Consider the following 18661-nt stretch of genomic DNA (forward strand, 5'->3'; position numbering starts at 1 on the left):
TTAATTTGTCGGATTTGATTTGATGGTGCCTTGAGTGATATTATATTTTATTCATGCCTTAATTATACTTTTCAGTGCCTTGACAATATGAAATAAAACCTTTGTGTTTCATTCATTCATTTTTTCACCAGTTGTTATATGTTTTACTCGTATTGGCAGAGCAGTAAACAGGCACCACACAGACAAACATTTTTTCAAACTTTTTCTTCAAAAAATTTAATTGCAGTATTATTTACACTGGATGACCTCAGCAATGACCAAACTACTCAAAGAGGCAAAAATCTTTCAATAGCTCAGCTAGGTAAGAACGGAGGAAAAGAATGCATTTGTTGTTGCAAACTACTTAAATAATACAAAAATAACCCAATGATACATTAATTTGCACTGAAGTAACACACATTTAAAAATGCACATGTGATTGACTTAAATAAATACATAACATATCAGTGGGACAGTGTTGTAATTTCAAACGAAAGAAAAGCCTACATTCAGAATCAGTATTTCGCATGCCATCATATCAGCTTATAAAAAAACAAAACAAAGTAAAAACGACAACAAAACATGAGCAAATGCAGAAAATAGTAATGTTTCAATGAAGCATATATTATATATTTATATATCTATATATATTTCTTTACAAATAATGAATATTTGGCATTATATTCATCTTAACTATAGATATGATTTACAAGAGATGAAAATAGTTTTAGCTAAACGACTACCTTTTTAATTTGTATCTAGTAATTATAGAGTTTCACATTCCAAGTTCAAGGAAGTGTTGTATCAGTCAGTGAGTCTGACACTTCTTTCAACAGCATGGTTACGAAAAAAGTTCCCTTGAAATATTTCACATCACGGGTTCAAGATTTAAAAGCAGACAGTAGACAGTCGCACCATAAGTGGAGCCACAGATGAAATGATAGAAATATGCGGTTGGAAAAAGGAAAATGTGGGCGATGGCAGAAAATGGTTTGCTTACTTACAATTCGATGGATGATAATGTGGCTGTGTAGAGTAACAATTTTACAGTATGTTGGATAAGTAAAAAAAGATGGCACTTGTAGTTATTTGCTGCCCTCATGATTAAATGTGACACTTTTCTGCCCTTGGGGTTTTCACAAGATTTTGGTGGAGCTGTAAAATTACCATCATCTCACCACAGTCACGATTAAATCCTCTAATGCTCACAGTATCACATGCGCACCACACAAGCATACATAAAACACCAACTTTAGTACGTTTCAAGGAAATCCAAGATCACTTTGTTATAGGAGTCCTTTTTAGCTGTGCATGTGTGTTCATATCTACTTGGACAAAAATGAAGTGTGAGGAAGTTCAAATCTTTTCATAGATGAAAAAGTTAACTGTGAGACAAACTTGACCCAGCCATTATAGCTGAGAGAGTTTGTTAGAAAAAGGCTTGGAGGGAGTCTCAGGGGTACCAAGGTAATCTTTTCTTTTCCACAAAAGGAAGGTCCTTAAACTAACTTAACAGCTCTTACGTACATTGCACACATCCTGTTCAACATTCTTCGCTCCCCCTTGACTACTGGAACTGAGTTATGTTAATTATGTGGATGACTCTTCAACTGAACCAAGTTTTTCCTCACAGCCCTGATCAAGTTGCATAAAGGAGAAACTTCCTGTTATACTTGCAGTGCTGATGCTTAAGTTCTACAGTACAGGCCACTACTCAGCAATACATTTATCAACACAAGCTTTTCAGAGGCTGCTTGCTTGATCTCGCCAAGGACCCGAAAATATTACATAAGCTGCTTTGCTTAGTCAAAGGCAGGCGAAATAATACCCGGCACAGCGCCTATGCGATCGTCACAGAACAGCCTTCCAGCTACACAACAGCAGCAGTTTGGGGCTCAGCGCGGCACTCTCGTCTCCTCTAAGCCAGCATATGTCAGGCCGTGTCTGTCTCTCGGCCGTCTGCCTGCCACTGTGGCAACAGCAGGGGAACGTCTCTGCTCTGCCAACTGCCTGGCCTCACATACCCCGACGCTTTCCAGAAACACACTGTCATGCTGTTAAAGGTCCCTGCCTCTGCCATGAAAAAAAAACAACAGACTTAAGGATGGGTGTGCTTTAAAAGAAATGTGTAATCTAGCGTTGGGCTTCTGAAAGCCACATCTTTAATTGAAGTAGTGCACTGCATATTTGAAATCTATCTCTGACTTTGGTTACTTGGTGATTTGTTGGACTGAGTATACTTGTTGGCTCTCTGAAATGTATTGTCTGAGCTCTGCTACAAGAATTTATATTTAAACGATGTCTCACGCATCATGATATGGTGAATGTAAGTAAAACACACTGTGAGCCTGAATTCTCACACAGAGAGTCCTGCATATGATCAAAACATCGGAATGTATTTGATAAAAAAAAAAAATTTGTGGCAAGTTATTATAATGTATGGTTCACTAACCAAAATATGTTTCAGGAGAAAGCGTATGGTTTTGAGGGGTGTGTGTGTGAGTGTGTGTAAGAGAGATGTGCAGGTCAGGCCACAGATGGGTAGTAATGGAAATTAAGCCACGCTGACCCCTGATTTAACCTCTCTTCTCTGAATGTCAGCACTGTGCTACAAAAACAAGATACACACACAAATAAATCAACAAAACATGTATGCATTAAAATATATATATTGAGAGAAATGTACTTTGTGTCACTGATAAATCTCCCTAGTCCCATCCCGTAACAAACAATGGCACACTTGCTCAACCAAAATGTAATGTATTGATCAGCTGATTGTTTTTCTAGTACACTGTATTTATTGAATAAGGAGCAGTAGCATATAGTTTGTTGATTATCCAATGTTTAACCCAATTTTTATCAAGAGATGCCAGTTTTTAGGCCAGTGATTTGAATACTGTACATTCACTGCATTAGCAAAGTGAAATTGGCAACGTGATTGAGACTGATATTCTGTCACCAAAAATGAATAATAAAGTGCAGCATTTTTGCATCTGTCTTAAGATGAGTTCACCTTTGGGAGAAATACTTAAAACTGCCTAGAAGTAAATTCTACCAATATGACCAATAAAGACTCCGGTGTAAAGGCCCATAACTTCAGGTTTCCACTTTTACATCACGTATCAAGACTAGATAGCACCAGTTATTCGTATATCCATTGCTAAATGTGTGTATTAAACCCTTCCTAAATTCTTATTAACAACTGGCTTAATTGAAATTGGTGATATACTAAATCGCACCATAAAAACTGTCAAAAAGGTCTAAGCTAGTAAGCATTTAGTATTTAAAATAGAAATGTGTTTCCGAGTTAGCAGTATTTGCTGGCTGGCAATATCTGACTATGCTAAGTATCAGTTTAGCCAACAAGTTATGCTAACTATTGTTATTAGCCAGCACGACGGGCACGTTATTAGCATACGATTATTAAATGTGAGATGTGTTGTGTTATTTCTATGACCTTAAAAATGTTAACATTTTACCGTATTGATAAAAGATATTGAAGACATTTGATATTAAGTATTTTACTACTCAAGCTAAATGTGTCATACTGTATGTTACCAAGCTAACATTTGCTTGCCATTTGGTTCAGTTAGCTAGGTTGGGCTAGTTACACGAGCCAGTTAGTATATGCAAGTAGTTTGTGTGTAACTAATTACAAACAAGATTTGTTTGTGAAGTCAACTTGTTTTAATATGATGACCTTCACTTAGCCCTGTGTGTAGGCTAAGGTTGAACATAAGAGGAGCTGGAGCTATTGACTATGAACTCAAAACTATGATCGGATTCAAAGTCAAATGTATCAAACTAATCCATCATATTGTGACACAACATCACACACTGGTCTGCACAGCCACAGACAATATCTTATTCCTTATGTGTTTCAACAAACTTGTGATGTTTAAGTTATTTGGGACTTGCTGCTCGCATCATTTTAGCTTCATTCATTTCTAACCTTGCCCGGTGAATGCAGTTATGATAGTTCTTCAGGGGACTTTTGTCTACACAGACCCTTTCCAGGAATATGAAGATTACAAATCACTTCTTGGGTGACTGAAACTCGTATGCAGATATTTTGTTTAGGTTTTGGCAGTTTTCCTATCACTCCTGATGAACTGTGGCTGAGACTTGAAAGGGCCTGAGAGAGGTTTATTAGACGAAAACACAGCAGTTTTGTTTTTTGTTCATGTGATTGATATTTGCAACAAATCTAGACATGTCAAAAGCCATAGAGAGAGCAGACAAGAAGTGAACATGAGAACAAAATAAAACAAAAGATGAATATTCTTCCCGCTCACAATTCAAAAATACAACAGTACTATTGTGAATGTGGGTATGTACATTTCCCTTGGAAATAGAGAGAATTGTAATAAGTGCATAAGTGCATTTGTCTACACATTTTGATCTAAGGAGTTACACAAACCTTCATAGTTTTTTTTCTACTGCATCGACAGAATGAAAATGTTGGCACAAGACTTGCATGTTTTCAGCTTCAAGTAAATGTAGATATTAGAAAGTTGGCAATGAAATATATAGGAACGTTTTTTGAGATGTGCATGTTAATGAGCTGACAGATGTAGTCCTTCCACCAATCCAGACCGAGAAAAAACGTTTGACCACAACCAGATTGAGGAGAAAGCTGCATTTTTCAACACTGACCAGTCCAGAGCTTATAAGGGCTGCCTGAATAACCTTGAGTGGGTGATCAGTGCCACATGCACGTAGTTGAGGTATTTCAAGCATTGGCACTTTTCAAAGTATTTGAACTTACAACAATTTTGTGATATTTAGCTTGTAATTAACATTTACCCCCCAAAAAAGACCAGAGAAACAAAAAAAAACTTAAATTATTGAAAAATACTGAAGGGTTAACTCACTTTGACAATTTTTTTACTTTAAATAAATTATAGTTTCTCTCATTTACTCGTTTTAGCTCAAAGGCCTGGTTGCTGGTAGGTTTTCAAAGCTGCACTTTTTAAATGGCACTTTGCAAAATGCTGAAAAACTACAGCCTTACCCATCCAGGACATTGGATGAGAGAGTGTGTAGGCTGGGGATCACAACGCCCAGCAAACCAAGGAGAAACCCCCCCAACCCATGTCAGACATACATTTTCTGCTAACACTTATCCTGGCAATGGGAGAAGAGGCTCGGCACATCCTACAGACCAATGGGGTTGGCGATGGGCTCTGAGGATGGCTATTGAGATCAGACAACAGATGAAGAAAGGAAGAGTAGAGAGAGTAGCAGTCTAGAAAAAAAGGCTAGTTTTAAAGTTGTTTGAACGTGGGCGCAGGGAGACATGTCGACCCTGGACCCCGTCTCTTTAAAGTCTAGTCTGAGCCTCGGGAATATAGATCTCGATGCTGTCTGCTCGCTCCGAGGCTGAGTTCTGCCGGAAGGAGGCCGCGCGCTTGCATGCCATGAGCCGCCGCCGGGCCTCCTGCCGCCCCCGGTCCGGGAGGTCCAGGGATTTCTCCCGTGTCACCAAACTCCTCTGTCGAATTGTCTTCTTTGGTACAGGAGCCGGTGGCTTTAGGAAGAACAGAGGATGATTAAGGGGGACAGCAGTGATCAAAAAACACCAACAAACCCAAGTGTTGAAGATTTGTATGCAGCCCTGTTGGCATGTTTTGATCTGATCACAAACAAATGTGACATTTAAGGTTGCCAACTGTCTCAAAAGCCTGGAAAAGAAGGCATGATTATGTATTTATTTAATAATTCCTTTTACACATGGTTATCATTCTGTCAGTGATTTATCCATTTTGTTGTATTCAATGATGATTTGAAGATTGGATTTTGAAAAATGCTTTTGTTGGATTTTATTTGTTATTTGGACTCTGGTTTTCATGATTTGCTGTTAACCCAAGGCTGCTTGGGAATAGTACAATTGAAGTCCCAATAATAGTCATTTCTTTCACATACAGTACAGTAGACAAAGAATTGGACACTTCCTTTAGAAAAATATTTGTGCTTAGGGAGTATTTAAAGAATGAGGCTGAAAAGGAAGCAGCAACAATCTTCCATAAAAGTAGAACAACATTGAAAAACTATTTCTGGTTTTGCAAATAAAAATATAGAAAATGTAGATATTTAATATGCATAGAAAATATAAAAGGTTGTATTGATACGAAGGTCAACTGATTTAAAAAAGTCATTGACTTGCACATGTGTGGTGTGGATAGATAGAGTTGACAAAAAAGCTAAAAGTTGATAACCCTTCAAAACTGACAGTAACCCTAACCTTTTTTCTGCCCTTCCCCCCGCTTATAATTTTTATAGTCCCTAATCTAACATTTTCAATCAAGTTCATTTTAATTAAAGAAGGATCAGGGCCTAGCTCTTTCTTATTTTTCAGTATTTTATGCTGCTATCAGGTGTGATTGAATCGGTAATTAAATAATTGGTACATACGACTTGTTTGGGTTCAGTGTAGGGGGGATCCCTCACCTTCTTCTCCGGGCTCTCTAAGACCCTCCAGTTGTTGTTCTTGATCTGCTGCAGCTGGTCAAACTTTATGGTGACGTCGTCGATGGAGAGCTGCAGGAGGTCCCAGAACCCGGCCAGGTCCTGAGAGGTGGGCCGCGGCATCGCGCTGGGGTCCTACAAGGGAAGGAAGTGGGGAGAGATCCAACAAAGGCAACATTATTGTTGATTAAAGAAGTTAAGAGCCAGACTGTTGGTTCAGTGCCTGCCGTCCAGATTATAAGCAATGGTGTGCTTCAACATCCAGTCACTGCACTTCAGTTTAGATCCACTAGATGTCCTTATCACTCATCAAACAGGCATGAATGCCAGTTTTAGGGATTATAGTAAAAATGAGGGATCACAATTTGTGAAAGAGTCCAGTCCTTTTTTATATTTGCATGAATGAGATCAGAAATAATAAAAAGCCTTTGTTAGTCCTTTTCCTCCCTCAACAATATATTGAGTGTTGCCTCATTGTGTCTGAAATAAACATAGGAATGCAATCAGCTGATGTTGAGTGAGACGTGTTACCAGAGAGACCAAACCCACCTGTGGTACCTGTTGCTTTATGCAATAAAACAGCAGAAAACAGAAATACGTGTGATTTGAGGTGTGATTAAGGGCTTTCCCGCAAAATGTTCAAAGCATTTTACATTTTAGCAGAAAATATCTTACATGTATGCAGAAAACTTTTTCTGTGATTCACGTTTTGTGGAAAAACAAATTTGTTATTAAACATTTAATATTAATTTAATAAATGGTGCAGCTATCCAAATAAAATGCTACATTTCAATGGGAAACAGGTTCTCTCCTCATAGCCAGGACTAATTTGAAGCTTCATGTATGATTTATGGACATCTTAGAGGCAAAATTGACGATATGAATAAGTGCAGTTTTTCCATACAAAGCTGTTTTTAGACAAACGTTAATAAAACCTTAATTAAGACCTCTGTGTTGGCTTCAGTCCGCTGAGTGTTTGTTCATTTACCCAATCTTTTCCTATGCACCTACTGTTTGTGGTTCATGCACACAAAGCTTTAATTATAGCGTAATCATATTTGAAATGTACTTCAAAACGTTTTTGTGATTTAGAAATGAATTATAATAACAGCTAAATGGCATATTTATAAATCCATGTTTGCTATGGGAGTAGAGTTGTATAATAGTTTTTGGAAGTTGTGCGTTACAGTTTATGGTGTCTCCCAGTCCGTCTGGAGCCAGCAGAATCTGCACCTCCAGCTGTGAGGTGACGTGTCGATCACCTCGGAGACATTTCCCACGCTCACAAATCTCATGACATTTAGATTAGGTGGCTGCTGAAGGGTGCTGCTGTCTTGTTCCAATAGATTTACAGTACGATGGTATGCTACATTTATGGTTGACATATTTCATATGTTTTTATCCTTTGGTATCAACTGGTTCTTTCTGCATCACAATGTGTCATCAGCTCTTTCTGCACTACCATACCACTAAGGAGAAATACATGAGGGAGATGCAAGCAAGACCCTCCCATAAAAGTGATTAATATAGAATTCAAATATTCATGATCCTGAAAAAACAAAATGTACTGGCAGACCTTTTAATTCATCTTTATCCCTTAATAAACCATTAAATCAGATCATCTTAGCAAAAGGATGCATATGCATATTACACTGTGTCAGTGATATTAAAGTATACAGTAACCTCATTTTACTTTCTCATAAGGCCTGATTCAAATCCTCTAAAGTTGCTAAATGTTCCCATAGAGAGCCACAGTTTTACTTTGATACTGCTTACGCATTATGGGATTAGTATAATTCTCCTTTCTTCAGCAAATACCTAATCAAAATTACTCCAGATTTGAAATATCAGAGTGTCCATCATGTAAGGTAAGCTGGGAGAAGAATGCATTTCTGTTATCTGTAATTACCGAGGGAGAGCCTCAGCACCTCATCAGCTTTATTCTGACCCCTGACCCTATGATGGTCTGCAAACTGTCAAAAAAGTGTTCAGATATACACAGCTGGCAGGTTCAGGAGGAGTCGGTGAGTTTTAAGCCCTGGCTGTGACGGTGTGTGTGTTTAATCCTGGAGATGCACACTGTTTGTCTCGCGTTTAGAGCATTTTTCAATCAAGCTTAATAGAAGTGTATCCAGGTTTAGAGAAATTAGACCTCTCTTTAAGCTTTGTGGGCACTTATTTAACAGACAAAGCCATAGTATGAAGTTAATACTGTATGTGGATTTGTCGTGTGGAGAAATGCTGCATCTTTCACTGTGTGTGAATGGGGTAAACATTTGTTCCTGAATATATACAATCATGTAATTTCCCCACATTAACACAACTATCTTTTGCAATACAAGTTTTCTGAAATGTTGTGTTTAGCTATGTGCTAATTGCATACATTTCAGAAAACATAAATCTGAACATTGGAAAAAGCCAGATTCTACTTTTATGTAATTTTTGCATAAGAGTTCAAGGAGAACGCTCTATTAATTACACTTTGATGTGTGCATATAGGAGCTACTGAAGTGGAGATATCTGACGCTGAGTATGTTGGTTTGAAAAAAACAACCTTTCAAGCTATGTATTGTATAATTTCATACATTTTGTAAGACACTACAGGGGACTAGGGTTAAAAAACAGTACTGATAGATATCACCCTAAAACTTCCCCAGTTGTTCACTTACATTACAACTATTTATCGCCCCGACAAGCGATGTGCAACAAATAGATATCATGCTTGGGGACTTATATATCTGGACACATACAGCAAATAGACAAAGTTAGTCAAATAAACTCCTAAAAATGTAAGGCAAAAAAGCTTAGACCCTAGAAGTCGACCAATCGAAACACAATGTTTTGCCTTTGGTGTCTCAAGTTCAGTGGGACAAAGCACCTAGCTGAGTCTAAAAGGCCGGTTCACTGCATCAAATCCCTGAGCTATTCCCCCTCCCCTGAATGAGCCATTTCTGCTGCACATTGCAAAACAAGCAACACTATCTTTCACAACTCCGCACCAACTTTGTAGCTGCTTTCAAAAACACACCTGTCCATACGTAACATTCAGGTCACATGTGTTAAATGGCTATTGATTCTCAGTGTTGTAGCTTTCCAGAATCAATGATGTTCAGCGAGTATTAGAGCACACTGAAAGTCTGAGAACAAATACAGAGGAAGGAGTGTAGAACTGTTTCTAATTATACAAGTTAATTTCACACTGTTTGTGGACTGTTATGCTTTGTTCACTCTTCAGCGGTGTCAGACACATTTTTCGTACTCACTTAAAATTCAGATTTCATGTTTTCTGATGTTTGCAAATAGAGAAAAACGGCTAATGGAGTCTCATTATTTCAATTCTGATCCGGAGCTGACAAATGGAGTAGAAAACTAGATTTGACCTACATGTGACATTAATGCTAAAAAATGAAGTTTTTATGTGTGGCCATGAAAATAACTAAATCTGACTTTTCTACTACGACTGGGAAGTGGTTCATAGATTGTATTGTGAAAAATAAGTGGTTTGATAATGAAAGTGGCAGCTGGTTCCTTTCTCCCACATTTACTCCCTTTAAGCATGTTTCCAACTTTTCATTTGCATTATTATATATTATTATATATCTTGATAAAAATCTGAATTTATTTGTTTCTTATTTTATCAATATACATATGTTTCTATAAATATTATACATCATTATTATTCATATTTTTCTCTCTTCCCTTACACACATAACTCACACTAAGATGTTAATATTCAACTTATTTTTACAAATATTTTAATCAATGTTTGTTGCGTCTGTAAAGTTACTACTGTTGTATTTCGTTTTTTTTTAAACAATAACAAAGCACAATTTAATCTACAATAACTCAAGAGTCTTAAAACTACTAGCATGAAGAACAACACAGATGTAGAAAGAAAATAAATTCAAATTCAAATAAATCTTAGAACACACACACAGTCTCTCTTTGATGGGTTTCTTACCAGGTTTTGCTGACACAGCCAGTAGAACTGCTGGAATTTCTGAGACATGAGCAGCTGAGCGCTTCCCACCGCACTTCGGATTTTACCTAGGACTTAAACACACAAACAAAAAAATCCATCTTTCCATTATCCTTCACAAGAGAAGCCCTAAATCTGACATATCTGACTTTCAGGTAAAACTCACTCTCCTCCGTCAGGTCGTTCTCCTCAGCCTCGGCCTCCATCTCCTTACACCAGCCCTCGATCCTCTTGGTCTCTGTGTGCAGCAGCTGCATGAACCAGCTCCCGTCCCTCCTCAGGGAGGGGGGCGCCCTGCCAGACTCGCCCGGTGAAGCCGCGCTCTCCCTCGGGGAGGGGGGCTCCAGCTGCCAGGGGGCCTCGCTGGTGGTCTCCCTGGGGCTGGCGGGTTCAGCGGGGGTACGGTAATCTTCGCGGTAGCTGAAGAGCCCCTGGGTACGTACAGTCCGTACCGCCCCGCACTGGCTGGGCGTGCTGGGCTCCGAGTGTCGCTGGAAGCCCCCACCGAACTGCAGACCCTTGTCCTCCATGGTGGGGAAGCCCTCCAGCTCCATGTCGGCCTGCACACCTGCAGTCACACTGTTGGAGCGCTTGAACCTGCCCTGTCTGAGGTAGAAAGAAGGAAGATGTATGCACACAGACATTTACACACCGGCCAAATTGGCAAATAATGGCTGAGAACAAACATTGAGTTCCTCTGATGAGCTTCAAGTCCCAGAACCATTATCTCACCCTTTCTTATTGTCCTCCACCTGGATCCCAACGGAGTGGTACTCCCGCAAACCTTTGCTTTCAGATTCAGAGTCCGTGGCTGCTTCCACCTAATGTGAAGAAATGACACAAACCAACAGTGCTTCTCATTACGTGAGCTTCCATTCCCCAGTGCTTCTGGGCTTATTGGTGTGGGACTGGATGGAGCACCTGAACTGTACACGGCCTGTCAGAAAGTAAACACTGTATGATTTATGGAGGCAGCAAAGGCTAAGAGGTTTCCTGCAGAGGATTTGAGGTTTCTACAGAAGTGAATACAAAAAAACGAGATAAAAGAGGAACTGTTAGGTGTTATATTGCACACTATACAGTATAATGTCTCAAAAATATAATTTAAAGGGGACCTATCATGCAAAATGTACTTTTGTACGTCTTTTATACATGAATATGTGTCCCCGGTGTGTCAGGGAACTCACCAAGTGTCAGAAAACACAACCCTCTCTCTAAAAACGGGGCGGCAACGGATCTGATACAGATTTGAAATATCTCTGACATCAGAAACAAGGAACTGATATATATGGGCAACTCTCCACCTATAAGGGGAATGGGGGGTTGGGCCACGAACGTGTCCATTCACACAAGACCGCTCGAAAGCGCTGGAGACGCTGTAGTACATATGCCAGGCCTGTAAGTGGTGCTGTAGTTACAAAATCAGCCCTTGCAAAAACAGTGCTGGAATAGAGCAAATAGAGCGAAATGAGGCATGGCTAAAATGCATGATCTGTTTGATATTAAGAAAAAAAAAACTTCACAGAAATGTTTTATATAGGTATGGCCCTACAATATATTATTCAAATATAGCATGACAGGTCCACTTTAAGTCCTAATTGTTCACAGTTGACTGACATTTGTAGAACTATTTTATTATAGTGCTACAGTGCTGTGTTGAAAGCTGGTTGAAAGTGATAACCTGAGGGCTTCACATGCATGATGTTACAAGTTAAGGTCATATGATTTTACACATCAAATATACAGAATACGGTACTTGCAGGAAAAAGGAACGTATTGAATATGTTTCTGTGAAATACATTTTATGAATGAAACTCTTTCCCCCCAGGAGACAGGACACTGCTATGTTAAAGCTGCACTCATCAGTATTTAATTATATGAACAATGGGTCAAATAACACAGCTGCAATAATGAACCTACAAAGATTTATAAGCGGACTCTTGATTTACTCTCAGCTTATGATGATATTTAGCGTCCTTATTGCATATTGCTTTGGTTTCACAGCCAATTAACTTTACTGCTTTGGTTTACTTACAACAAATCAATCAGCTTCCTTTCTGTAGATGGGCAGTGCTCTCAGTTATAAAGCTTTGATACAGCTGCGGTACGCTAGCTGCCCAGCACTAAACACAGAGGACAATGTTAGCAACTAGCTTGTGAACACAGTGCAAGCATTAACCCGCTGAAGAGCTAGATTATGTGTTAGTTAAGGCAAAGGAAAAGCTAAAAGGAGAGGAAATATTACTCTAGTGGCCTGAAACATGACTTGAATATATGCTAAAGTTGATCCATGTCTGTTGCATGTGTAAATAGCTAACTGTTTGCTTGCTATTTCAAATGATAAACAAATACCTGGAACGCCCCCAAAAATGCTCAATACTTAAGGCAGATAATATGAATTATGAAGTTTCCAAGCTACTTGACAACACAGAGACAGATAGGGCAACATAAGTGGATATTATGGGCTGGACAGGTAGAACGACTGATGGTGATCCTTCCTGATCCTGCATGGCTGCGGTCCTGATCCAGAGCCTCTTTATCGCCCTCTGCACCACTCTCTACTCTCTGGAGCCTCATGTTTTACTGTCTGTATGGAAGCCCTGTCATTCCTCAACATTGTTGCTATGCGTTTCCATCTGTCACTTTTTCCTTTGTTTCTACAATTGCTAGTCTCTTTTCGCTTTCATTTCTTTGCTTTCAGTTCTCTCATTGTCTAGCGTTCACAATTTCCTGCTGGCTTACTGTCACAATATTTCCCTTTCTTTTGCGGACTTAACTCTTTCTTTGTCTTTTTTTGTCATTTCAGTATTTCCTTTTTAAATGTCCGCCGAGCCTTTTTACCCTCTGTATCAGAAATGGCCTGCAAATCAAAAAGAGGATGGGACAGAGTGGTTGGATATTGAGATAGATGTATGATTAGTGCAAAATACCTTGGTTCAGGACTAAATACTTTCCAACAAATCCCATCAGCTGAAGATATACTTCATTTTTTGTGCTGATTAGCACATTTTAATACCTTTGAGCTTAAGTACAGAGATGCTTGAAAAAATATATAAATCCCTGCATTTCTATTTCCAGGATGATTGCATGAGCAGTCAATAAATGTCCATATGAGACCGTTAGAAACATCTGGCATTCATACATTTTAATGTAACGTAATGAGCATGAAAGTGATTCAAACGCGCTCGTTCAAAGTATGGCGTCCATCTGTTGTGAGGAAGCGTCAACCCTAACTTTAGTGCGGTCATTACTGAAGCTGGGGAGTAACATATTTGAAGAGGTATTTTGTAATCTGTCAGGCTGTTAGTGAGGAGGAAATGAGTGTGGAGCTGCATGCTGAGGTGACCTCCATTACTCTTTGAAAGAAACAGAGCAAAGTCCACCTCATGAAAAGAGAATGAGATTCGTGTTGGTGATGGATGAGGTCTAAAGGAGGACAAAACATCCAGGAGGCGGTGAGATTTATGTCCCATAGGCTTAGCTGCCATGAAGATGTTTTGGTCTACCTACAAAGAGATATGCTGGTGTTCACATACACACTGCATTAGTAACCACAGCCACAGCATCAGCACAGGTGTGGAAACTGTCAGAATCAGCAAAAACTTGAACAGAGCGACCGTGCCTTTCATACGGAACACACAAACACCACCTGTTGACATTTCCCAGCAAATGGGAAAGGTTAAAAGCTTTGATTCCCCTCATTATGCAACCTCATTATGGCTCCTATTTAAACAGTTTTTGTAAATACATCAATTACTTCTCCAGAACACAAACATGTGTCTCAGCTGAAGCAAAAGTGCACTGAGGCCAGCAATAAAGTACGGGAAGTCCGACAGCACCATGGCCACAAGGTCAAAGATCACAGATACGGTGGCCCCTAAGATAGTGGTGTCAAAAGGAAATGGCAAATCAATAAGAGGCAGACTAATTCAGGTTAATTATACTTCCAGTAGTGGGTGAAGCAGGCTGATGTCCATGCAGCTGAACCTTTCTGTGATACAGAAAAATCATTATTTGAGCTAACATTTGTCTGGTGCAACACATTATTGTCATCCCTTCCAAACCAGCAATATATAATTTTAAAATGAGAGGTAACTATATAGTAGTTTTATAAAGCAGCCCACACCCACCTGGACACAAAGAAACACTCAAACATGCTTCATTATTGCACACTTTTTGTTATTTATAAAGTTATTTCAAAGAAATGCGTCCAAATGCTTAAAAACTCAACCAACCAAATTCTTATTCAAATAACTAAATCTGAAGTTAAACAAAAAAATGGAGGAATAATGAAGAATGGTTTTATTTTCCAACACGAGGGTCTACAATTGTCAAAACTAAATATATTGAGAATAATTCCGGGATTTCTCCGACCCAAAAATACACCACATATGTTTTGACTATTGCTGGTTGATAAGTCATGACCTCAGAGTCCTCACTGTGTGTCAACATGTCACTGCCCAGCACCACAGGACCCCAGTCGGCTGTACCCCCTCACCACCTTCCCACCCAGACCTCCCTGATCTGCAGCTGGCCTCCTGCTCAGCTCTCTAAGCGCCCTTTTCCAGTTCCCAGACCACTTGACCCATCTCACCTGCATATCTTTTTTACAGCACAGACTTTATAGTGTTGCAGATCCCGTATTAGCTAGCCTTCCCTGCCGACCTCCCAAACACCATTTCATTCAGTCGTCACCACATAAGCTCACCTCCTTTTGTGACTTGTAAAATGAACACTTGTTGCATGTTGTTTATTTTGCCTGTGCCGTCTACCTGCTGCTTCCTGTCTCCATGATCTACTGCTCTTTTACTCTTACTGTCAGTAGGAACTGTATCTGATAGTGAGAGAATGAGTGAGTGAGAAAGTGGGAAACATGAGAAAATGAATGAGCGTGCAATGAATTAGTGTTTTGCATTTGAGTGAGTGCATACAGTACATGAGGCGCGGAATTGATATAACACGGTATCTGCAAAAACTGCATTCATATTCCACATTCAAATGTAAACAAGGCATTCACCATGTGTTGGCGATAATTGATAATGACTCAGATACATGCTCTGTTGTGAGATATCAGCATTTTAGCCTACTGTTTATAAGACACAAAAGGGCTTATATTAAACAAATGTATTTGGGTTTTAAATAAATGTTTGTCACAAATTGTATTTGTACTTAGAAACAAATATTTTATAGAATTTGGGGTGTAATGCCAGATAACAGATGGAACTATCACTAACACATGGGCCCTTTAAAATAATAAAACACAGATATCTAAGGTGATACTTGGCTAACTTTCTAGTCACTAAAAGCAAGTTAAAGTCTACAAATCTGCTGTGAAGGTTTCTAATTAGGAAAAATGACTATACATCATATTAATAAGCGGCTAGTACTTATGTGTTAGAGGCTATTTTTAATTGCTCCCATTTACACAGTTAAACGTGATCCTGGGCAAAACCTGCTGCTAGGTATTATCTAAGTTTGGATGTGATACAACGCAGAGGGTGAAGCAGGATTAATTGACTTTAAATGGATTATGTATCCGCTGGCTGACTGTGAAGGCAACATCTGACAGTCAATGCGATTCTGTGTAATTTGGGTATTAGCTCTATTGCCAGCCAAAGGACTTTCTTAATGTTACCTGAGTCCCCAGTAATAACCTTTTAAAGGGTGCTTGATTTATTTGTGGAAACCGTGCAACGACATTCAGGTACCTTCAGAAAATGATATTAATGAAGTAGTCTGCTCTCTTTTCTTTAAATATTTGAAAGGATTAAAGTTGCCCCAGAGTTTGATTAAATAGCGTAAAATACTGAGAATTCGGGGGAGAGATGAATTTAAGAAAGAAGACTGTTAATGGGGCGAGAACTAAAATATATGGAGCAAGAAGAAATACAGAGAAGAAACATGACTACTCCCTACAGACAGAGCAATCGTAGATACCGACCAATGGTTTTCAAATTCTCAAATTCACAACAACTTTGAGCTTTGATAAAACCCTCTGAATGTCCGAGAGGTGATGGTGTGAGTTCCACAGATTCCTCACTCATTGTTTTGTAACCTTTAGAAAGCACCTGGAGATCAACAACACCAGAACCCCAAGTAGTATCAGAGAATGTGGCAGACAAAGCCAAGATAAGATCACACAGAGTGCGAGGTGGACGGAGACAAAGAGAAAAATAGAGAGGAAAAAAAGAGAAAGGCAGAAGAAACTTGAGTGTGGCGAGAAAGAGAAACAGGTACAGTAAACGGAGAGTGAGTGAATGAACCGTGGAGTGAACTTCCATTCACTAAAACCTGCTCTAGCATGAGTAGAATCTTAATTGACGGATTGCAGTAGGATGACTCACTATTGCTATTTTTAGCTGCTGAAAAGAGAACACTGTTTCAGAGTCGGATGTGTGTGTGTGTGAGTGATCTGTAACATTATGCAATCATGCACAGGATGGAGTTGTATTGGATGCTATATTGGACAGAGATGGCTAAAGTACACACATCCTTTACTCAAGTAGAAGTACAGATACTCGTGTTTAAAAATACTCTGGTAAAAGTCGAAGTCCTGACTAAACTTCTTTACTCTCGTAAAAGTAAAGAAGTATGGGCTTCAAAATGTAGTCAAGTAAAAAGTACCCATTACTACCAGCTGTTTTAAAAACTAACTGACCTCCCTTTATATTAATAGAACAATAATGTCATTGTTAGCTAATGAATGTTTCGATGCTGAACAACGGCAAAATGACAACGTTTTCATTGGTCCCTCTTGTTTAGAGAAGACCAGGAAATTATGGATGAAATCAATAGGCCCGCAATGGCTCTAAATAATAATGATCACGCGACCAAACGCAGATTAAAACTAAAGTAACAAACCTGTTTTGAAAATGTAAGAAGTAGAAAGTACAGGTCTTTGTGTTAAACATGTAAGAATTCGTCAGAAAAATAAGTAGTGGAGTACTTAAGTACAGTAACGAAGTATTTGTACTCCTCTGATATTGGATCTTCTCATAAAGCACACCTAAAGAGACGTACTAACCTGTATTCCTATAGAAGACCTGGGGGTCTTCAGGTACTCTTCAGCCCTGGAAACCAGGATGGCCTTGTCGCAGGTGAGTACCGAGCTGTGGCTGTCTGTGGACGGGTGTCGTTTTCCAGACATGACTCCGGCCGCCTCCATGGCGATGGTCACAGCCTTGGCGCTGTCCAGGCTGTCGGTGGAGTTGTAGAGGCCCCTGCCCGGGTTGAGCCCCAGGCAGAGGCCGTCAAGGGCCCACATGCCGCCGTGAGGGTGCCTCCCCTCGTGGTAGGCGTCCTGGGTGGACTCGGTGCTGCTCTGGGCCGTGATGGAGATGAGGGGCTTGGAGGTGGTGCGGGGCGGGACCGGTGGAGGAGGGGTCTTCTTGTAGTTGGATGTGTAGGTGATGGCTGGAAAAGGTGGAAAGACACAATTAATCAAAAAGTCAATTTTAAAGGTCCCCTATTATACTGTTTTTCATCAATATATTATAGGTCTCAAATATATACAAAACATGTCTCTGTAGTGTTTGGCTCCAAAATATCCAAGACAGATTCATTGCAAGCATCCCAGTAATCCCTCGTTTCAGCCCTGTGTTGAAAAAGTGCGATCTCTGTCTGGTTACTTTAGGATGGAAAATAAGGGAGCCCACTCCCACGCCCCTTCTGAGGAACGGATATCTTTGTTAAAAGAACTAGGGTGCACCGAATGGGAAATTCTTTGCCGAAACCGATTACGAAAATTAGAAAACAGTTGTCCGAAAAAACCGAATACCAAAGGCCGAAAAGATTAATTGTACTAAATATACTATAATAGAAAGAGTATATATATTAAATGTATACATTTGTTTACCAAATGTGTGCAGGTTACCCTGATTAGGAAAAAAAGACATGATTAGTGGCAAAACTTAACTTAAATAGATAAAGTCTCTCTCTTTGCTCCTTCCTCCGGGTTGGTGTGTGGTTCTGGTTTTTTTTTGACGTGTGTTTGCAGTGAGAGAGATTTTTTATTAAGTTAAAGTTTTGCCATTCCATGACTTTTTCCATAATCAGGTAACTGCAACGAACATTGGTAAAAAAGTGTATACATCTAATAGAATATATCTGTCTAATATCATATTTTATATATTTAATCATTTTCGGCCTTTCGGTATTCGGATTTTTTCGGCCAACTGTTGTCCCTATTTCCAGTATCGGTTTTCGCAAGAGATTTTCCCATTCGGTGCACCCCCT

At 39.4% G+C, this 18661-nt stretch overlaps 1 protein-coding gene across 1 annotated transcript; it reads right to left on the reverse strand.

Moving 5' to 3' along the window:
- Positions 1–227: 227 nt before the first annotated feature.
- On the reverse strand, positions 228–18647 carry LOC104954372 (disks large-associated protein 2). Its single transcript, XM_010781464.1, has 7 exons — positions 18602–18647; positions 17451–17839; positions 11159–11247; positions 10593–11032; positions 10409–10500; positions 6394–6582; positions 228–5509 (listed from the first exon to the last, which is right to left on the reverse strand). Exons 1-7 carry the CDS (start codon positions 18645–18647, stop codon positions 5303–5305), a joined length of 1452 nt encoding a protein of 483 aa, XP_010779766.1. The 3' UTR covers positions 228–5302.
- Between the last annotated feature and the right edge of the window lie 14 nt (positions 18648–18661).

This window comes from Notothenia coriiceps, unplaced genomic scaffold (assembly GCF_000735185.1).
Source record: "Notothenia coriiceps isolate Sejong01 unplaced genomic scaffold, NC01 NC01_scaffold00023274, whole genome shotgun sequence".
Taxonomy (NCBI): domain Eukaryota; kingdom Metazoa; phylum Chordata; class Actinopteri; order Perciformes; family Nototheniidae; genus Notothenia; species Notothenia coriiceps.